Consider the following 22,693-nt stretch of genomic DNA (forward strand, 5'->3'; position numbering starts at 1 on the left):
TGAGGGAGGGTGGAGGGGGGGAGGGAGAGGAGAGGGGGGGGTGGGAGGGGGAGGAGAGGGGGGAGGGGTGGGAGGGTGAGGGGAGGGAGGGGAAGAGTGAGGGGGTGGGACAGGGGTGGGAGGGTGAGGAGAGGGGAGGGAGGGAGGGAAAGAGTGAGGGGGTGGGACAGGGAGGGAGAGCTCGCCTTCTTCCTTTCTTCGCAGGGGTCGATCGGGCCAGGGCTGAGGCGCTCCTTCTCCCCCCCTCCTTCTCCCCCCCCCCCCTCTCCAGGCTAATCCCGAACTAAATCCAGCAGTCTCTCTCGCTCTCTCCCCCCAGTCTCTCTCGCTCTCTCCCCCCAGTCTCTCTCGCTCTCTCCCCCCAGTCTCTCTCGTCTCTCTCCCCCCAGTCTCTCTCGCTCTCTCCCCCCAGTCTCTCTCGCTCTCTCCCCCCAGTCTCTCTCGCTCTCTCCCCCCAGTCTCTCTCGCTCTCTCTCCCCCCAGTCTCTCTCGCTCTCTCCCCCAGTCTCTCTCGCTCTCTCCCCCGCTCTCTCCCCCAGTCTCTCTCGCTCTCTCCCCCCAGTCTCTCTCGCTCTCATCCCCCCAGTCTCTCTCGCTCTCTCCCCCCCAGTCTCTCTCGCTCTCTTCCCCCCAGTCTCTCGTCGCTCTCTCCCCCCAGTCTCTCTCGCTCTCTCCCCCCATGTCTCTCTCGCTCTCTCCCCCCAGTCTCTCTCGCTCTCTCCCCCCAGTCTCTCCTCGGCTCTCTCTCCCCCAGTCTCTCTCGCTCTCAGTCTCCTCTCTCCCCAGTCTCTCTCGCTCTCTCCCCCCAGTCTCTCTCGCTCTCATCCCCCAGTCTCTCTCGCTCTCTCCCCCCAGTCTCTCTCGCTCTCTCTCCCCCCAGTCTCTCTCGCTCTCTCCCCCCAGTCTCTCTCGCTCTCTCCCCCCAGTCTCTCTCGCTCTCTTCCCCCCAGTCTCTCTCGCTCTCTCCCCCAGTCTCTCTCGCTCTCTCCCCCCCAGTCTCTCTCGTTCAGTCTCTCTCGCTCTCTCCCCCCAGTCTCTCTCGCTCTCTCCCCCCAGTCTCTCTCGCTCTCTCCCCCCAGTCTCTCTCGCTCTCAGTCTCCCCCCAGTCTCTCTCGCTCTCTCCCCCCAGTCTCTCTCGCTCTCTCCCCCCAGTCTCTCTCGCTCTCTCCCCCCAGTCTCTCTCGCTCTCTCCCCCCAGTCTCTCTCGCTCTCTCCCCCCAGTCTCTCTCGCTCTCTCCCCCCAGTCTCTCTCGCTCTCTCCCCCCAGTCTCTCTCGCTCTCTCCCCCCAGTCTCTCTCGCTCTCTCCCCCCAGTCTCTCTCGCTCTCTCCCCCCAGTCTCTCTCGCTCTCCCCCCAGTCTCTCTCGCTCTCTCCCCCCAGTCTCTCTCGCTCTCTCCCCCCAGTCTCTCTCGCTCTCTCCCCCCAGTCTCTCTCGCTCTCCCCCCCAGTCTCTCTCGCTCTCTCCCCCCAGTCTCTCTCGCTCTCTCCCCCCAGTCTCTCTCGCTCTCTCCCCCCAGTCTCTCTCGCTCTCTCCCCCAGTCTCTCTCGCTCTCTCCCCCCAGTCTCTCTCGCTCTCTCCCCCAGTCTCTCTCGCTCTCTCCCCCCAGTCTCTCTCGCTCTCCTCCCCCCAGTCTCTCTCGCCTCTCTCCCCCCAGTCTCTCTCGCTCTCTCCCCCCAGTCTCTCTCGCTCTCTCCCCCCAGTCTCTCTCGCTCTCTCCCCCAGTCTCTCTCGCTCTCTCCCCCCAGTCTCTCTCGCTCTCTCCCCCCAGTCTCTCTCGCTCTCTCCCCCCAGTCTCTCTCGCTCTCTCCCCCAGTCTCTCTCGCTCTCTCCCCCCAGTCTCTCTCGCTCTCTCCCCCCAGTCTCTCTCGCTCTCTCCCCCAGTCTCTCTCGCTCTCTCCCCCCCAGTCTCTCTCGCTCTCTCCCCCCAGTCTCTCTCGCTCTCTCAGTCTCTCGCTCTCTCTCCCCAGTCTCTCTCGCTCTCTCCCCCCAGTTCCTCTCTCGCTCTCTTCCCCCCAGTCTCTCTCGCTCTCTCCCCCCCAGTCTCTCTCGCTCTCTCCCCCAGTCTCTCTCGCTCTCTCCCCCCAGTCTCTCTCGCTCTCTCCCCCAGTCTCTCTCGCTCTCTCCCCCAGTCTCTCTCGCTCTCTCCCCCCAGTCTCTCTCGCTCTCTCCCCCAGTCTCTCTCGCTCTCTCCCCCAGTCTCTCTCGCTCTCCCCCCAGTCTCTCTCGCTCTCTCCCCCCAGTCTCTCTCGCTCTCTCCCCCCAGTCTCTCTCGCTCTCTCCCCCCAGTCTCTCTCGCTCTCTCCCCCCAGTCTCTCTCGCTCTCTCCCCCCAGTCTCTCTCGCTCTCTCCCCCCCCAGTCTCTCTCGCTCTCTCCCCCCCAGTCTCTCTCGCTCTCTCCCCCCCAGTCTCTCTCGCTCTCTCCCCCCCAGTCTCTCTCGCTCTCTCCCCCCCCAGTCTCTCTCGCTCTCTCCCCCCCCAGTCTCTCTCGCTCTCTCCCCCCCGTCTCTCTAGTCTCTCAGTCTCGCTCTCATCCCCCCCAGTCTCTCTCGCTCTCTCCCCCCCCAGTCTCTCTCGCTCTCTCTCCCCCCCCAGTCTCTCTCGCTCTCTCCCCCCCCAGTCTCTCTCGCTCTCTCCACCCCAGTCTCTCTCGCTCTCTCCCCCCCCAGTCTCTCTCGCTCTCCTCCCCCCCAGTCTCTCTCGCTCTCTCCCCCCCCAGTCTCTCTCCTCTCGCTCTCTCCCCCCCCAGTCTCTCTCGCTCTCTCCCCCCCAGTCTCTCTCGCTCTCTCCCCCCCCAGTCTCTCTCGCTCTCTCCCCCCCCAGTCTCTCTCGCTCTCTCCCCCCCCAGTCTCTCTCGCTCTCTCCCCCCCAGTCTCTCTCGCTCTCTCCCCCCCCAGTCTCTCTCGCTCTCTCCCCCCCAGTCTCTCTCGCTCTCTCCCCCCCCAGTCTCTCTCGCTCTCTCCCCCCCCAGTCTCTCTCGCTCTCTCCCCCCCCAGTCTCTCTCGCTCTCATCCCCCCCCCAGTCTCTCTCGCTCTCTCCCCCCCCAGTCTCTCTCGCTCTCTCCCCCCCCAGTCTCTCTCGCTCTCTCCCCCCCCAGTCTCTCTCGCTCTCTCCCCCGCCTCTGTCTCTCTCGCTCCTGGCTCTCCCCCCCCAGTCTCTCTCGCTCTCATCACCCCCCCAGTCTCTCTCGCTCTCTCCCCCCAGTCTCTCTCGCTCTCTCCCCCCCAGTCTCTCTCGCTCTCTCCCCCCCAGTCTCTCTCGCTCTCTCCCCCCCCAGTCTCTCTCGCTCTCTCCCCCCCAGTCTCTCGCTCTCTCCCCAGTCTCTCTCAGTCTCTCTCCCCCCCAGTCTCTCTCGCTCTCTCCCCCCCAGTCTCTCTCGCTCTCTCCCCCCCAGTCTCTCTCGCTCTCTCCCCCCCCAGTCTCTCTCGCTCTCTCCCCCCAGTCTCTCTCGCTCTCTCCCCCCCAGTCTCTCTCGCTCTCATCCCCCCCCAGTCTCTCTCGCTCTCTCCCCCCAGTCTCTCTCGCTCTCTCCTCCCCCCAGTCTCTCTCGCTCTCTCTCTTCCAACAACAACATGCCCTCAAAAAACCCTCGGCACCGCCGGGCACGCCAGCTAGTTGTAAATACAGGAAACTTTGTGTTATCCGGAGGCTAAATATCTGGCAAGCTCGAGCCACCGGCAAAAATCAGGAGCCGTTTTTTTTCTTTTTGTTGCTTTTTTTTCTCAACAGTCAAGCTCTGCAAGGTCTGTAGCTAAGCAACAGCTTCAGCTAGAGACGCTACAGAGACGCTTGCCGACTGTTTAGAAGCTGTTGCTAAGCAACAGGGTTTGTTGATTCACATGGAGCTGAAAATCTCCGTATGTTTCAACATTAGCGCTGGTGTGTCCGGCAGTTTTGAGGGAACAGCAACAGCTCAGTCCCGTCGGTGCCGGATAGCACAAAGTTTCCTGTAGTGGCAGCATTGAAAGTAAAGGCAGGGTGAACAAAGATATCAGCTGCCACTGGTAGTGCAGTGGTTTTTCTCACATTACCTGGCATGGTCACCACCACCTTCTCGAGGGCAATTAGGGATGGGCAATAAATGCTGGCCTTGCCAGCGCCGCCCACACCCCGTGAATGAATAAAACAAATGGTGCTTCCCTGCTGCTGGTAGAAGCTTCAGCCAAAAAATTAGGGTTTTTAAAAACCATGCAGGCTGTACTGTTGGAATGATGTTGTCTCTCAAGCTAGCATGCTGTTGCCTGGAAATGAACATCTCGGGTGAAATAGAGAGTTATATATGCCTAATCTTAATAGTGCCGAGGGTTAAAGTGGTTGCTTCTGATTGCATGACAGCCTTGGTGTCTAAAATTCATTGGTGCCTATTTTGTGGACACTGGAAATCATTAAAGCTGCTTTTAAAAAATATATAACACTTTTGGAAAAAGTTTGATTAATTAATTTTAATTTACAGGATTTAAATTAATCTAGACGCCTGTCCAAAACCTAAACTGAGTGACCTTTGTTTCTGCTGTAAACTGCGCAACATAGTAGAGCTGTTCAAATGTTAAAACTTGCTTCTCAAAGGAAAAATCATCATGGAAGTAATTTGATCTTGACCAGTTCTGTTGAGTTTATGGTGTACTGTACTGATGTATTTAAAATGAAGATGTTGCAGAAGACTTTTTTCCTGCTTCAGATGTCAGATTACTTACTGAGTGCAGCTAGAGCAGTAGATAGTGGGGACTGCCTTCAATGCTGTGCTGCATTTGGAGGCGGGTGTCTTAGATACTGTCCTCAACTATGGGTTAATATTTTCTGAATCTAAAGATTGAATTACAGCCTTGAACTCACTCCACTCGGTTATTTATGTTAATAATTTACTTAAAATTCTGTTCAGCAGTTGCACCGGCGTTCAACACCAGAAAATATATCACGTGAAAGTACTTGCAGCAGTACAAGGTGTTTTGCTTTGTGGTTTTGGCAGTGTATGCATTGCCTGTTATCGGGTCCCTCAATGGCTGAGTGGGTAAATGCACTACCTGGAGTGGTATTGAGCTCTTAGGAATATTCCAGGTTCAATCCCTGGTTTGTCCCTATGTAAGCAAGGGTCAAAGTCAGCCATTGTCCACATTCCAATCACTGCCTAACAACTTATCCTGGAAAGGTGCCCATGTGAGGGCACGAGGACAAGACTAGGCTCCGCTGTAATGATGTAATGTTGCCCATGATTTAGTAGTCTGCTGACGCTCACTGTCTAGACTCATGAAGAATCGCCACCTGGGAAAGGTTGCTGGCACCCAGTCTGCCTTGAAGACAGGAAGGAAAATTGTAAACAAATAAAATATAGTGTAATGATAGCAGTTTAATTGACAGTTTAGGTAGTGTATTAATTCTCTGTGGATAAAGTGCTTAGCTAAGTACAACCTTCACATTAAAACATTTTAAAAAAATAATAGCAAACATTTTGGCTAATTGGAAGTAAGTTGATGGTTTTTTTTTTGTTTCCTCCCTTTAACCCCATCTCTTCTGAAACACAGCTCCTGCTCCAGTACAGTCCAAGAGGAAACAGTAGCAGTTTGGAACTGTGCTTCAGTGGTCTTTCTTCATGCATGAACCTGAATTAGTGAATGTTAATGAATTATTATCGGAGGGAGGGGCATCGCAATTGAACCTATGTTCATATGCACTTACAAAGGTTACTGCATAGCGGTTAGGGGCAGGAATCTTGCATCTCCCCAGCCCCCCTCTGTATCACTAAAGCCAATTACAGGACTTTCAAAGTACCACGTTTGATGAGATTGGCTACCTCTGTACAGGCTACCAAGTTAAATCTGGAAACTTGCCAGTTTGTACAGTTTAGTACCTCACACCTACTGAATCATCATGAGAACTGATTTTACATGGATTTTAGCAAGGTCTTCGACAAGGACCCATATGGCAGACTGGTCAGAAAAGTAAAAGCCCATGGGATCCAAAATTGGCTCAGTGGCAGGAAGCAAATGGTATTGGTCGACTGGTGTTTTTGTGACTGGAAGGCGGTTTCCAGTGGGGTTCAGCAGGGCTCAGTACTAGGTCCCTTGCTTTTTGTGGTTTATATATCTATGATTTAGACTTAAAAGTAGGGGGTATGATTTAGAAATTTGGTTGATAGTGAGGAAGAAAGCTGTAGACTGCAGGAAGATAGCAATGAACTGGTCAGGTGGACAGAGAAGTGGCAAATGGAATTCAATCCGGAGAAGTGCGAGGTAATGCATTTGGGGAGGGCTAACAAAGCAAGGGAATACACAATAAATGGTAGGATACTGAGAAGTGTAGAGGAACAGAGGGACCTTGGAGTGCATGTCCACAGATCCTTGAAAGTAGCAGGACAGGTAGATAAGGTGGTTAAGAAAGCTTACAGGATACTTTCCTTTATTAGCCAAGGCATAGAGCAGGGAGGTTATGCTTGAACTGTATAAAACACTAGTTAGGCCACAGCTAGAGTACTGCGTATAGTTCTGGTCACCACATTACAGGAAAGATGCGATTGTACTAGAGAGGGTACAGAGGAGATTTACGAGAATGTTGCCAGTACTGGAGAATGCTAGCTCTGAGGAAAGATTGGATAGGCTGGGGTTGTTTTCTTTGAAACAGAGGAGGCTGAGGGGAGACTTGATTGAGGTGTGTAAAATTATGAGGGGCATAGATAGAGTGGATAGGAAGGAGCTATGGGGGTAAAATTGAATTGCGCCCCCTTTGGGGTGCTAACTTCACCAGGGCACTACTTTTAGCGCCCCAAAAAAATTAGCACCCCCCACGGCCGAAATTCATCAGTAGCGCCCCAAAAGTGAAGCGGGGCGCTACTGGAAGCGCCCTGCTTCCCTCTTAGCACCGCAATATTCCCTCGCAGTGCCCAAGTCGCGCCGCGGTACTGCAGGCTTTCCTCCCCTTAAAGGGGATGGGCCTTGAGTAGCGCGACCCGGGGCCCAGCTAGGCCACCGGGGATCGGAGTGCCGGCAAAAGAGCCCGGCACTCGAGGACTGCCGGATTCACTGAGCGCAGCCGGCACTCCGCGGGGGGGCTGAAGAGGAGGCCGGGGACGGCAACGGGGACAGGGCTGGCAGGTGGCCAGCAACAAAAATAGCCGCCCGGCACCTCGCCTTTAATTAGTGCCGTCCCAGCCGCAGGTAGGCCCCCCTGACCCCATAGCGTCCAGCAGTAAGTCAGGGGGCACTACTGAAGATCGCGGCCGGGGTGCTGCGCACGGCAATGACGTCATCGCCGGCGGCGCAGCACGCAGAATTATAACGGTTACCGTCGCCGCTAACCTCCCGCTGAATTTCGCGGGAGGCGTTGGCGGCGCTAACTGGAGACGCAAAACAACCCAATTTTTCCCCCTATTTCCTTTAGCAGAGGTCAGTAACCAGAGGGCATAGATTTAAAGTAATTGACAGCAGGGTTAAAGGGGAGTTGAGAACTTTTTTCACCCAAAGGGTGGTGGGTGTCTGGAACTCGCTACCTGAAAGGATGGTAGAGGCAGAAACCCTCATCGCATTTAAGAAGTACTTGGATATGCACTTGAACTGCCATCATCTACAGGGCTACGGACCAAGAGCTGGAAAGTGGGATTAGGCTGGATAGCTCCTTCAGCCAGCACAGACATGGGCCGAATGGTTTCCTTCTGTGCTGTAAATTTCTATGATTCGATGATTCAAATATTGTATTTAATAGTGAATTTGCAACCATGCATGTTGTATATATGTAGTATGCAAAGGAGGGGCAGTAAATTGGATCTTTCGTTATCATAAAGTAAAATGATGGTTTTAAAAAATTGTTGCAGGCAGGAGTTTAGTGGTGTACCAAATTGGAGCTCCGAAGTGATGTACCAAGGACTGAATGGATAAGGGTCTGCATTCCTGGTCTTAACCACTTCACTAAGATGAGGCGCCTTGCATAAACTAGACAGATCCCAGCCGGCTCTGGTACACTGAGCAGCAGTTGGATCTACAGCAATAATGGCTACTTTTCAACTTGCGTCAGAGATAGCGGATGGCAATCTAATTGTGGGGCAAAGGACAATCTCCTAAAGTAGAAATTTAATAACGAGCTTAAATATTATTTTGATTTGCAATGATGGGAAGTATGTTCAGATTCATCCAGCAGTGCACTTTGCTTAAGCATGTTTCATGTTCTGTGTGAACCAGTTTTATTAAAGATTTAGTAGATTTTGTAAACTTTTTCTTAACAGTATTCATACCTCCTGACCAGTCAGCTAGAATCTCAACGCATCTACTGGGAAAACAAGATAGTGCACTTGGAGAAGGATGCAGCAGAAGAGGCAAGTTGCTTTTGTTAGTGATTCTTTATTTTTCTCCCTTGCCCAAGAGAGTGGGAGAATACAATCTGTGTTCTTTCCAGGTGCTTCTCCATAGTTGACCACTCCAGGAGATGTGTTTGATTCATCTAGACCTCTACCTGGTTAGTCCTCGCCTATCTCTTTAACCACCGCCCCCCCCCCCCCCCCCAATTAAACTGGTAAGCTTTCTTTCATTTACTGGAATTCTGATACTGGAATGGTTTTTAAAAAAATTGAAAACCCTAGGAAACTAGGCCGTAGGCCCATCACGCATGACACCAAGTTCGAAAACAGTAACAGAGAAAATGAAGTAATCGAGTTTAGGTTTAAAAAGCTTGCAGATTGTAGTAGGAAGGAAAATTAAGGGGCATACAGCTTGCAATAGGAAAATTGTGTGAGAAGCTTTGATTTCAATATAAACTTCAGAAATGTCTCAAAGCACTTCACATAGAATGAATTACTTCTGAAGTGCAGTCACTGTTACATAGGCGAATGAAGTGGCCAGCTTACATCTGCCAAGGTTCCACAAACCAAATGGAATGCTGATTTAATCTCTTTGGTGGATTTGGGAGGTAGGACTGAGGATATCAGGAGAAATCCCTGCTCATATGAATAGTATCATGGAATCTTTAACAACAACAACCTGAACAAGCAGATGTGAAATGTCTCATCAAAGTATGGATACTCCGCAGGTCAGGCAGCATCTGTGGAGAGAGTAACAGAGTTAACTTTTCAGGTCAATGACCTTTCACAAGCTAATGGTTGCTTGCCCACCCACTCCAAGTGGTTTGTGACTCACCTGCCCCAAGTGGTTCTCAGTCTAGTCACTTGCCGACATTCCACCCCTCCTGCCATCTCAAGTGTTTCTTGGCCCACCTGTTTGCCCAGCAGCTCAGCCCGAGTGCTTCATAGTCCGCCCACCCCAAATGATTCCTGCTCACAAGTGCTTCTTGGCCTACCTGCATGCTTGCTGCCCAGTAAGTGCTTCCAAGCTTGACTGCTCACTCGCCCACCCAGCTTAAGTCCTTCCTAGCCTGCCAAACCAGAGTCCCTCCTAGTCTGATGAGAGGTGAAAGAGGAGAGATAAAGGGAGTGAGAAATGAAGGAAGAAAGCGAGAGGCGAATCAGAAGAGCAGGAAAGGGAGAAATGAAGGATGAGAGAAAGAAGTGACATAGGGCAGTAGAAGGGGGAGTGAAAGCTAGAGTTGGAAGTGAAGGAGCATAGAAACATGTTCCTGGGCAAGTGACAGATGAACAGATGGGACAGACTTCACCGTAATCAGATTTTCACCCATATCATTGCTGTGAGAGTAGATAAAGCAGCGGGAGAGACTTGTACTAATAAGGCAATTACAACAGACCTAGAAAGAGGAAAAACAGAGTGCTGAAGATAGGAAAGATTACAGTTCAAGTACGGACACTAACCGCAGCAGATAAGTAACAGAGTACGGTGGTACAAAAAGATAGAAAAAATAATGGCAAATGAATAAACTTATCAGTGTAGGGATTGGGGAAATAGATGCCTTGATGTTTTGTATATGAATTACAGGAGTCTTTAGGAATAAAATGGGGTATCTGGAGGTCCTTGCTAGATATCATCGGTATCAGAAAGATCTGGTTCAACAGTGACACTGGCTGGGTAAATGTAGAGAGATATAGATTTTTTTCATAGAAATAGAAAAGAAAACTGGGAGGGGGTATAGATCTTTACGTGAAAAAAACCTTGATTATAACACAAATGGACCTATCTGGTCCAGGAGCAAAAAAGCTGGCAATCCTGTGAAATAGGGATGAGAAATGTGAGCTGAAGGACACTAACTGTGGACATTTACTATAGATCACAGGTCCAGGAGGTGGTTTTGGACCAAGACCCTTTTAGTCAAATAAGGGAAGTGCAGCAGGAACAGATGCAGTTGTTGGGGTTAAATTTTGAACTCTGTAAAATAGGAGTTAAAACTTGATCCAACATTATTGGATTGCTACATAGAACAATTGGTCAAGGAACCCACACAAGAGAGGGTCACTGTTGGACATGATATTAAGTAACAACCGGGAGATAATAGAACAGGTAAGAGTCAGAACACCTTGACAACAAGTAACCATAATACAGGAAACTTTTTTTTATCCGGCACGGACGGGACTGACGTGGTGCCGGTTCATCAAAAATTCCGGATAACCGAACGCTATAGTAAAAGATACGGAGCTGAGAGCTCCGTATAAAGCAACAAACCCTGTTGCAACAGCTTCAGAACAATGGCCACAAGTTGCAAGCGTCTCTGTAGCTTAGCAACAGCTGCAGCCACGCCCTTGCACAGCAACAAATGAAGGAAGGCAAGTAATAAAAGTTACCTGAACCTACTCCTGAATTTTGCCGGTTAACCGAGATTTCCGGTTATTTAGGTGCCGGTAAATCGAAAGTTTCCTGTATGGTGAAGGATGGAAAAGAGGGAGACAATAGAAAGTCAATTTTAGGAAGATAGATTTTGAGGGAGCAGTTGAACAAACTAGACTGGATAGCACTCTTGGAAGGAGAAATTGGAAGACAAGTAGACATGCTGAGAAATACTATGCACAGAGTACAGAACAGATACCATTAGTGAAGAAAGGCAACAGAGGGAAGCAAAGTGGTGGATATGGGCACAAAGGAGATTGTCCCTAAAGTATAAAGCTACATACGATCAACTTTAACAAAAATAATAACAAGGTAAAGGAGGTTTAAGAAACTAGTCAGGAGGAGTTCAAATAGAAAATGAGGCTAGGATAGCATGGAATATTAAAATAAATGTTAAGTGTTTCTATAATATATGTTTCAATATATATTTGTAGCAAACTGTTTAAAAAAAGAAATGGTGGGGTCATTGGAAGATTCCAAAGGTGGCATGATATCCAGTGACCAAGTTACAGCAAAGATATCGGGAGACCTGGTGGGACAGTGTTCCTAGCATGGAAGTGGAATTTCTAGTGGGTGTGGAGGAAATACTGAAAGATATAGAAATTTCAGGTAAGGCAGTCACTGATTGGGTTGAGCATGTTAAAGGAAGGTGAGGAATCCGGTCCCGATGAGCTTCACACAAGGGCACTTGATGTTTGGCAAAATCAGCCACGTCCTCGCCACTATCATTAGGGAATCATTAGAAACAGGAGTAGCACTCCAGGATCAGAAAATAGCAAACCTACTACCAGTTTTTAAAAAGGGGGCGTATGGATGACCTAGGTAGAACTACAGTTGAGTGAACCTAACAAACAATTTGGTGAAAATTATACAATTCATGTTAAACATTTAGATGAAGACAAATTACTTTATTATATTAATACGTTGTCCAATTTGGATCTTTCATCCTCGTTCAGTCTAATAATTGGTGCGTGTGTATATGTGTGCGTATATCTCATAATACAGGAAACTTTGTGCTATCCGGAGGTGAGCTATCCGGCAATCTGGAGCCACCGGCAAAAATCAGCAGCCATTTTTTATTCTTTTTGGGGTTTTTTTTTGCGTTGTTTGAACAGTCAAGCTGTGCAAGGTCTGTAGCTATAGCAACCGCTTCAGCTACAGAGCTTGCAGGCCACACCCGAGTGTTTAGAAGCTGTTGCTAAGCAACAGTGTTTGTTGTCAAATACGGAGATAAGAATCTCCGTATCTCTCAACATTAACTCTGGAGAGTACGGCAGTTTTGAGGCAACGGCAGCAGCTCGGTCCCGTGGGTGCCGGATAGCACACAGTTTCCTGTACATATACACATATATATATTTAATAAAAACAGAAAATGCTGGAAATACGCAGCTGGTCAGGCAGCATCTGTGGAGAGAGAAACAGAGTTAACGTTTCAGATCGATGACCTTTCATCATTCAGATTCCCAGCATCCGCTTTTGTACATAGATATACCATTAAATGCAGGCAAAAACTTTACATAGTCTGGCACTAAAAAACTGCTGTACATCGGCAGTAGTGATTAATTGAAATGCTGGAAATCTGAATTAGAAATGGAAAATGTTGGAAGTACAAAGATTTTTTTTTAATGTTAACTTGTCTTTTCAAATGCTGATCAACCTGTCATGTATTTCCAGTGCATTGTTTTTTTTTACAGCCTTCAGATCATTATTTTTAAGGACATCTAACAAATGCAGTGCAACAAAAAATTCAGTCAAGTACAAAATGATTCGATCCAACTTTCTGCTAAAAATGTGGTAAACTCTGAGACTGGGTGTAGCTGAATGAAGAATGATCTAAATTACAACACTGGTAAATTATTTTCAGTGATGTTTTCTAAACTTGATCCTATTCTATTTCATCTTTCCAGATTAACAATATGAAATCAAAATTCAAAGAAACCATTGAAAAGTGTGACAGTCTGGAGCAGAAGCTGAACGAACTGATGAAAGACAAACAAGCTCTCGAGAGAAAGTAAGCCATTTTGCAACAAATGTTCCGCCAACGCCATAAATTACAGAATAGTAAACCTCAGTAAGTGGGGCAGTGGTGCTTTCTAAAGGTGATGTGGTAGATTCTACTTCCCGTTTCTCAAGTTTCTTCCCTTCTTTGCTCTCCTTAAGGTGGTGTCTCAGCCAAGAATCCAGACACCTAAGTGGCTATTGTTCATTTATGAACTAGGTTGGTGAGTGTGAGCAGGCTGTTCATTTGACAGGGATATTATAACTGATCCTGTCCTTGTCTGACATCCACATATTGATGCTTTCTAGCACAGGTTACTGGATAGCAATCAAGAGAAAAAATCTTAATTAATTTCTTTCCCTTCCTCCTCCCATCCCCAAGGTAAGGATGCTGAGGCTAATTATAGTGTTCCACCCTATCTTGCTTTTAAAAATAAATTCTTTCACATTTACTTTTTGATTTTCCCCAGTTCGGAGGGTAAAGAAATTAGCAGTGCTGACACTCGGCATCACAAGCCCATCAATTCAATTTATTCTTAAAATATGACCCATTGTAGTAGTTTAATTCAGAATAATCTCCTGTTACAGGATTGTCGATGATCATTATTGCCGTTCTGCCATGTGGTGGGGTGGGCGGTCCTGGGGGGTAGGGTGTTGATGTGATCCTGCCTATTAGAAGCAAGATTGTCCTTGCTGGTCTGTGGGTGGACTGCTTGCCAGTCTGCAATCACTTCCAGGGATGTGGTTTGAGGAGTGGGAGAAATTGCTTGGTATTGATGTTCCAAGTGGAATTTGATCATAGTTTTGATGGGAATATAGCCCACATATTCTTTTAAGAGGCTTCACTTTGGGAATATGCACCTTCTTGCAGCTAGTAACAAGAGCCGTGCTAGCCTCTATGTTGTGGGGGGAACCATCTCTCCTTTTGATTTTCTCTAGGCATGATTTCTAAACTCTCTTTAAATTGCTGTAAACGCCAACTTGTGTTTGTAAAGTTGAAGGACTATTTAGACTTGAATCAGAACTTTCTGAAAGACTTGTATACCCCTTTGTATCAAAAGATACTTTCTACGCATGATTAACAGGTTCCCGCACATAAGAATTTGCACACGGCAAAAATAAGGGTCATCGACCTGAAACGTTAACTCTGTTTCTCTCTCTACAGGTGCTACCTGGCCTGCTGAGTATTTCCAGCATTTTCTGTTTTTATTTCAGATTTCCAGCATCCGCAGTATTTTGCTTTTGTAAAAATATCAAATGTTTTGTACAAATGAAAACTTTTAAAGTGCTATACAAACATACAAATATGAATGTTTATTTTATGCTAAAATATTTGTACTAGCCCTGCCCTACGATTTTTGAAGGTTGTGTCCTTTTGGTTCCAGTGAGTGATGTTTGCGTGCCTTTTGAATACTTACCTGTTTGAGTTGTTTTACCGTAACTTTCTACACTTTTCCTCTGCAAATTTTACAAATGAAAGCTGTGTTTCCACTTTGCCAGCATTATGATTCCATAAAAACAAGCACTTTTTTCTTAAAACTGGTGAAGATTTGAATATGCAGTAGTTTTACTGAAAGTCAAGTGTAAATTGAGCAACTTTTGTTGACATTGCAACTGGTGTAAAATGAGTTGTGTAACTGCAGCCTGTCGACCTACTGATCATTCAAGTCAAAGTTCGATTTTGGCAGTGCTTATTTTACAGAAATACTGTGCTAGTCACAAACTGTTCAAGCAGTTTAAAATGGTATTTAGCCTCTCAAATGTTACCACATACACTATTTGGGCTTTTAAAAAGTGGGGGCAGGGTTGTTAAGTATTCATTTGTAATAGTAGTGTAGAATTAATACAATACAGTAGCGAATTTAGAGGATTAAGTCTCAAATGCAATCCTTGGCTAAACAGTTGGGCTGTTTTAATTTGTTTTCAGTTGTATAGTGCTTCAAGTGCTGGACATGATAGGCCTAAATTTATTGTGCATCCATATTGCATGTCCCCATAATTTAATCTGACCAGAAATTCTCATTTTTAAGCTTTGTGGGCAGAAACTTCTTGTTCAAAGATGTTTGCTCTCATTTTGGTTGTATATTACCATTACAGGAGTATTTAGAATAGGAAACTACTACTGTATAAGATCGAAAGAGAATGCCACTATGACTAAATCCCTCATTTTTTTAATGTGTTTCCCTCTGCCAGAAGCAGATGGGACTGGGGATTGAGATGTATTGCACAGTTAAGAACCAAAACCTACAAATAAATGAGCATTCAGCTCTTGTAGAATTTCAATTGGGATGTTGCAGTATTGTTTTTAAAATGTCTCTTTCCATGCCATTGTGCTAGGTGTTCTCAATTGAACAACAGAGTTTTGAAACTAGGCACTGAACTGAAAGAGGAGCAAGAAATGAACAAGTGCCTGCGAGCTAATCAGATCCAGCTGCAAACCAAGCTGAAGGAAGAGGAGAAGAAGCTGAAGGACACGTGCGATGAGAAAGACCGGCAGATTACAGAGGTGCAGGAGCAGCTGCGAGATGTCATGTTCTACCTGGAGGCTCAGCAGAAAATCAATCAAATGCCAGCAGACACTCGACAGGAGATTCAGGAGGGACAGATAAATATTGCATCTGCTGCACCGTCACCTGGAGCCATAACCAAACAGACATCCAGGAGGGGAAGAGGCAAAAGAAGCAAATAGTTGAGCTTTCTCATTTTTGAAAGAGGAAGGGAAAAAAAACAAAAAAAAAGCCTCCTGGGAGGTGTGTGTATATTTGTTTATTTTCAGTGCTGACTACTACCATACTTGTGTTATCTTTGATTCTATATTCAAGAATTGCCAGTTTTTTTGGCAATTGGGCTATATTCTGCATTGTGCAGAAACATTATTTAATACAACATTATTGATTTGTATTTGCTGGTATTATAGCTTAAGTGTATGAAACCAAGTAATTGGAAAAAGGTTTGCTGTACATTTGTCGAATGTACAGGACATCTCAAACTACTCTAGCATAATGAATAATTCACAGCAATTTACTGCTCATGCACGTTAACATTAAAATTATCTGTCATCTTATTTTTCAACTTGCTTGAAATTCACAAGCTTACTCATTAGACCGGCAAATCCAGCACTTGCACACACTATTTGGATTATAGGCTACATGGTTTAAGTGGGAGTAGCAATATAGTTGACACTAACTACAGTCATTCAAATCTGTACAGTAGGCACACCTGGAACATTGTAGGACACCGTGTGAATTTAAAAGAAAATTTAAATCAAGTGTTTCTGCACAAGTTTATTGTTGAAAGATTTTTTTTTGTGGACCAGGTGATGTAGTGGGTCAGAGCACTGCTTTCACCTGGAATCTCAGTATAACTATAGCCAGACTAATGACATGCTAATCTCGCGCAGCTATCAGATAACCTAACTGGAATGAATCTGGGCAGTTTAAATTCAAGTCCACAGGAGGAAATTGTTCATAATTCAACATTAATTGCAAATTTAATTCATAAGATGGGTGATGTGGATAATGGAAATGTTATAGTGGTGTTGTAGCCTACATTTAAAGTGATAGACCTGACCTGCAAGTGATAAATGTTGACATTATGGAAAAGAGTGGAGATCCCTGTGAAAAGAACAAAAAAAAGTAGATAGATGTCTATATAAAAACAAATTTAATGTGTATTAAGTTTACTGAACTGGCGATTGCAGTTAATTGAAAGAATGAGGGTCCATCAAATTAGCTAACTTATTATAAGCTTTTAACTTTAGAATATAAAAATTAAGGTATTCTTGAAAGAAAGCTGACAAAACCATTTCTGTACACGCACTGACTTTTACAGCCAGGTTTTGTGACAGTAAAACCACATTTTTTCCACTGATGTGACTGGTAAATTAAACTGTTGGCAGGATTGATAATTCACTTGTAAAATAATAAAATGATGAGCAGTGTGGAGTATCCCAGAAATAAAGATGGGCTGTGGTTCATCATAAACCACATACCCCAAAAAATAAACTGAGTATCTCACTAGTGTCTCCAGGTGTTGTTTCACTTCTATCAAAGGCCATTGCAACTCATTTGCATCTGTAGCACTCCAAGTTCTTCCATACTGTGTGGGGGGGCGGGGGGGAAAGATATCCTGCAGTAAACTGCCCTTGATTTGTAAGAGATTTTATTTCCAAGTCACATGATTTTGTTCTTTCTGACTGACTTGCAGCTAACATCTGTGTTCTTTTTCATGTAATTTTTATTTTTAGGGAGATTTTTTTGGCAATGCATAGATTTTCTGAGCAGAACCCTGTGCAAATACAGAATGGCAACAATCGCTGCATCTAAGTAACTAAGAATGGAAAGGAACTTGGTCGATTATCAAACCACCTAAGCTACTTAAGGTTCTACCAATTCTCTCATTAGTGATTGAGTCAGCAGTAAATATGTTATCCAATGGTTGCAGTACTTAGCAAGAAGCTTGGAACACTTAATGCCAGACACAGATGTGATTCTGTGGTTGCTGTAAACAATCAAACTTAGAAAAATAAATTGTGATATTAATATATTATGAAATTAATTTAAAGAGAAAGGAAACTTTTTGGATTCATGTACTTCATTTCTGAATGAACCTTAATTCACTAATTAGCATCTTGCAGGTTATAAAGAAATCTAAAGATGCAAGTTTGCTTTCACTGTTTCCTGGGTAAATCTTATTATAGTGGTTAAATATTATGGATGATGGCTGATATTAGACAGCTGTAGATTGATAGATGTTGAGTGACTTGCCAAGCAGGTTAATTGAAGTATAATTTTTTTCTGCAAGAAATGTCTGTTACCTGTCCTTGGGGAGCACTAGTACTCACCATGTTTAACCACACGGCACAAAAAGGCAATTTATTGAAATGGTTTTTGTAGGTGTTTTGCGACAAATGTCTCTGAAGTAAAACATATTGCAGCCAAACCATGTTACCTCTTAATGGAGGTATTAATATAACCATTTTGTAAATAACATTTTATGCACTCAATTTTTTTAAATTGAGGGCTGTTGAATCTTGAAGTGCAAAATGATGTATTTGGCATGAAACTCCAAGCTGGATCACTATTTAAATTTTACATAGTGTGTCTAATAGGTCCATTCTACCTAATTTCAATAGACTGAGCAATAACACTGTCATAAGTGTGACTGGCAGTACAAACATAACTTTTGTCTAATCAGAATGGAACAAACCAGAGCTCTCTGTTTCAAGACTTTTTTGCAGCCCGAGTTGTGAAAAAATATCATAGGATTGTTTTAACAGAATAAAAATTGTTCCACAGAAAACATTTACCATTGTTCTGTTGTCTTCTGTGCTGCCCTCATCCCACTCCATTCAGCTTAATTCCTTTTTCCACCTTCCTAAAGGACCTAACTCATGCTGAGGTACAGTTCCACAAGCATTAACTTCCCTCTGGTACCTCAGCCAAGTGGCCATTTTTCATGAGTACCAGCAGGCTATTCAACTGAGGGCAGCATCACAGCCAATTCCAATCCTGTCACTTTGGCCAAGATTTTGCTCACCTCAGCAGGTTCGGTGCGGCCGGTGTGTCTCTGGTGGGTCACAGCCCTGCTGCTGGCTCCATCCCGCTGCCTAAAATGAACTTGCCTCAATGGGGCTTGTTAAGCCCACCCAGCGCGTTTCCCGTTCCAATTAGATGGAGCGGGTCTGGTGACGTCATCCAGGACGCGTCTTGAGCTGGTTTCCTTAAAGGGACCATGGCCACCTTTTGACGTTTGTGCTGTCGGTGTTCTACAGCATTGAAGTGCTGCAAACACTGACAATTACTGCACAGAGGTGCAGGGCTGCACCCAAGTTCTCCCATGACTCGCTCTATATGCTTATGGAGGGAGTCACAGCACGCAGGGAAGTTCCCTTCCAATGGGTGGAAGAGACCTCCCCAGGAAACCAAGACAGCCTGGTTGCACAATGCAGAGGAGGTCACAAGCAGGGATGTTGTCAGGAGAACCTGGGTGTAGTGGCGCAAACCTTTCAATGATCTCATTAGATCAGGAAACATGAGTACAAAACCACACACAACTTCATCCTGCTGTGCCTCTCATCACGTCCCCATCACTCTGCCTTACCTAACCTACTCCTGCACATCTTTACTCACACCAACTTACCTTGCACCTCCACCCATCCCCCTCTATACATTATTACATCCCCACCTCACTAGCCACCCCTCACACTCACCCTCATCCTAGTGCAATCATACCAACTAACAACACACAAGGGTAGCAATTTGGGTGTTTTATCCAATGTTCATGTAAAGCTTCTGTTAATGTGCTGTCAAACATTGAAACCTTTATTTTCAACACTTTGCGTTCTTGGACAGATTTGTGTGCACCTTTGGAAGTGACAGTGAGTTGCAGTGAATGGTGAGCCATAACTACCCCCAATAATGGTGATGAGTGTGAAAGGAATGGCTTGGGCATTGCAGGGATGCTTTATGGTGTTGGTGTGGGTGGTGCCAACCTGGCACATCATGTGGCAGCCAGGGTGTACAGCGTCAAATGAAGTAAATCTGGCCATGGTGAGGCCATCCCTGGTCTCCCAGCCAGCAATGTGTTTGGGTGTTGATGCTCTTTGTCCTGTGCAGCATCAGGTGATTGCGAAGACTGTTGGTGGTGGTGTTGCTTCTGGTGTGCCTGGTGCTGCTGGTGTTGGGACTGATTGTGGTCAGATTCTGAGGACCAAGGTGAAACCGTATAAATGGTACCCATGCTGATGGAATAGATGACAGGTGAAGTTGAGATGACAGAAGCAATTTGTCGATGGTGAGAGAGGTTGTTCCAATGAGGTGACACTGGAGAGCTTGCTCCAAACACTTGCAGCCTGCATAAAGCTCAATCTGTCTTCCAAATGGAGTAAGCAACAGCTTCTGCACTTGGAAAGTGAACAGCTGTTAGGTGGGAGCGTTTACTGTACATTACAAGCTGTCAACTAATCAGCTGATTCAATGGTCATTCAACTCCCACCCCAGGTTAACAGACGTGGTGCACGAGCAGCGTGGACCCCGTGGGCGAGCAGTTAGTTAAAAGGTAAGGTTAAACCATTATTAAGGGTCTGTCAACAAGCCAATAATTGCTTTAATTGGGTCGCCCGCCTCTGCGGTCGGGTCCAATCCGAGATCACAGATGTGCCATTGGGAAAGGCGCATGACAGCGGGTTCCTGACCCGCTGTCAAAAAAAAAATCAAATTTTCCAGTCAACCCGTCACCAATCCCGCCCGCTGACCCCCCAGAAAATTCCGGCCTTTATGTTCACACAGATGCACTTCCAGCAAAAGTGTCACTGGATAGCGATCAAAAATGAAACCATGGCTGCCATTTTTTTCCTCCTAGTCCAGGTCTGCCGGCTATAGTGCCCCAGATGAGGCGCAAACCTCCTGGTCTGCATGCCTTATTTTTACACTGAGCAGTGTATTTAGCCATTGAGGGAGTACTTCATTCCACTTTAAAGCAGTGTTCCCCTTAAAAGTTCCATGAGAACCACTGGGATCATTTTACAAGGAGCCAACTTGGTCAGGAAGGGAAAATCTGCAAATTGCGTTTAGCATATGTCAATATTTCTAGAGGGAAAACGAGCACAGGTCCATGAAAATTTCCATAGCTTTTTTAATTTATCAAATCCTTTTTGTTCCCTCATAATGTAGCTACTTGGCTGACAAAAAGTGTTTTAAGTAAGTCCAAAATAAACCAGGCTGTCAGATTTTCACCAGGATGGGGCATGTAACCGAGTACCGTAGTTATATGAAGTGGATTGGGATTGAACCAGTGAATGTATAATCATGAGAAGTTACATGGAGACATAATGTCGCCCAACTCCGCCCCTGCCTCCTCTCATCTGCTGCTGAAACCCTCATCCATGCTTTTATTACCTCTAGACTTGACTATTCCAATGACCTCCTGGCCAGCCTCCCGTCTTCCACCATGAACTCATCTAAAACTCTACAGCCCATTTCTTAATGCGCGCCGAGTCCCGCCCGCGCCGTCGCCCGCCCATCACCCCTGTGCTCGCTGACCTACACAGGCTCCTGATTAAACAACGCCTCGATTTTAAAATTCTCATCATTGTTTTCAAATCCCTCCATGGCCTCTTCCTCCTCATTCTCCATCCCCTTATCTCTGTAACCTCCTCCAGCCTTATAACCCTCTGAGATCTCTGCGCTTCTCCAATTCTGACCTCTTGTGAATCCCCAATTTAATTGCTCCACAATTGGCAGCCGTGTCTTCAGCTTCCTAGGCCCTAAGCACTCTAGCTCCCTCCCTAAACCTCTTGACCTCTCTCCTCCCTTAAGACGCTCTTTAAAACCTACCTCTTTGACCAAGCTTTTTGGTCATCTATCCTGATATCTCCCTATGTGGCTAGATGTCAAATTTCTTTTGATAACGCTCCTGTGAAGCGTATTGGGACGTTTTACCACATTAAAGGGTCTATAGAAATGCAAGTTGTTGTTGAATATGCCTGCATATCATTTCAAGCCTAACACAATCTATCCCATTTCATAAAGCTGTTCAATTTTCCAGTGTTTTTTATTTGTTTATGGGACCAGGGCGTCGCTGGCAATGCCAGCATTTATTGCCCATCCCTAGTTGCCCTTGAGAAGGTGGTGGATGGGGTGCCAATCAAGCGGGCTGCTTTGTCCTGGATGGTGTCGAGCTTCTTGAGTGTTGCTGGAGCTGCACTCATCCAGGCAAGTGGAGAGTATTCCATCACACTCCTTACTTGTGCCTTATAGATGGTGGAAAGGCTTTGGGGAGTCGGGAGATGAGACACTCGCCGCAGAATACCTAACCTCTGACCTGCTCTTGTTGCCACAGTATCTATGTGGCTGGTCCAGTTAAGTTTCTGGTTAATGGTGACCCCCAGGATGTTGATAGTGGGGGATTTGGCGGTAATGCCATTGAATGTCAAGGGGCGGTGGTTAGATGCTCGCTTGTTGGAGATAGTCATTGCCTGGCACTTCTGTGGCGCGAATGTTACCTGCCACTTATCAGCCCAAGCCTGAACGTTGTCCAGGTCTTGTTGCATGTGGGCATGGACTGCTTCATTATCTGTGGAGTTGTGTATGGTGCTGAACACTGTGCAGTCATCGGCGACCATCCCCATTTCTGACCTTATGTTGGAGGGAAGGTCATTGATGAAGCAGCAGTGTTAACTAATTTTAAATAATGCTGTTGTTTCATTGCAGATTGAACTAAATGGTTTGTTTCAATTTAACAAGAAGGAACCTGAAATTCTTAATGCATTCATGCAATTCTTTGAGGCAGTTCAGCAATAAGAAATTCCCATTATGAAATAAAACTCTGAACTAGCAGATGAAAATATTTTATGTCCTTCCATTAGTATCACACATTCCTCCAAATCAAATTATTTATTTAAATTGCTATGGAATTATGAATCCCCCACTGGAAAAGTAAAATTTTATTTGCTTCTAACACATGGTCAGTAACCGAGAACCCAAGTTATAAAACAACCAGGCATCGCTACGAGTAGATCAAATGGCTTTTTTTTTAAAAATGCCATGATTTCATGCAGAATGTTGTAACTTTTATTCATATATGGATTACATTTCCCAAAGAGCAACTTAAAAGATTTGTGCTTTCCCAAAAGCATTCACAAGTTAATGTACCCTTGTAAATATAAGTAGAGTATAGTGAGTTTGCATCTTATCATCCTGGTCTCACTGAGGAGTTTTACCAGTTCTTGGATGTGCTGCCTGACTGGTAAAACAAAAGGAAAAAGTATTCCCGGAATGAAAACTAATACATTCTACAAGTTATGGCAAATGTTAAGAAGTACAGGAAAAAAACAGTTCATAGAAGTGAGAAAGGTAATTTTCTAAAATTGAAGATTTAAAAAGTTAAAGGAAAAATAACAGCTTAGTACTGGTGGTTAGAAAGATAATGGAATCCCTACTAAAGGAGAAAATAGAAAAACATCTAGAAACCAACAATATCATAATG

The 22,693-nt window shown here is 45.8% G+C and overlaps 1 protein-coding gene across 6 annotated transcripts in view; it reads left to right on the forward strand.

Moving 5' to 3' along the window:
* Positions 1-22,693, forward strand: part of brap (BRCA1 associated protein) — a 69,647-nt gene that overhangs the window by 38,817 nt on the left and 8,137 nt on the right. For 3 of the 6 annotated variants that reach the window (XM_085961550.1, XM_085961552.1, XM_085961551.1), the window contains exons 10-12: positions 8,209-8,298; positions 12,616-12,719; positions 15,044-16,710. In XM_085961550.1, coding sequence (XP_085817676.1) covers positions 8,209-8,298; positions 12,616-12,719; positions 15,044-15,395 — 546 coding nt within the window. In that variant the 3' untranslated portion in view covers positions 15,396-16,710. Of the gene's footprint in view, positions 1-8,208; positions 8,299-12,615; positions 12,720-15,043; positions 16,711-16,952; positions 19,040-22,693 lie in introns of those variants that run through there. The other 3 variants (XR_015072311.1, XR_015072310.1, XR_015072312.1) reach the window with 3 other exon arrangements.

This window comes from Somniosus microcephalus, chromosome 19, assembly GCF_052327205.1.
Source record: "Somniosus microcephalus isolate GS21.2 chromosome 19, FLI_Smic_1.0, whole genome shotgun sequence".
In the NCBI taxonomy this organism is placed as follows: Eukaryota; Metazoa; Chordata; class Chondrichthyes; order Squaliformes; family Somniosidae; genus Somniosus; species Somniosus microcephalus.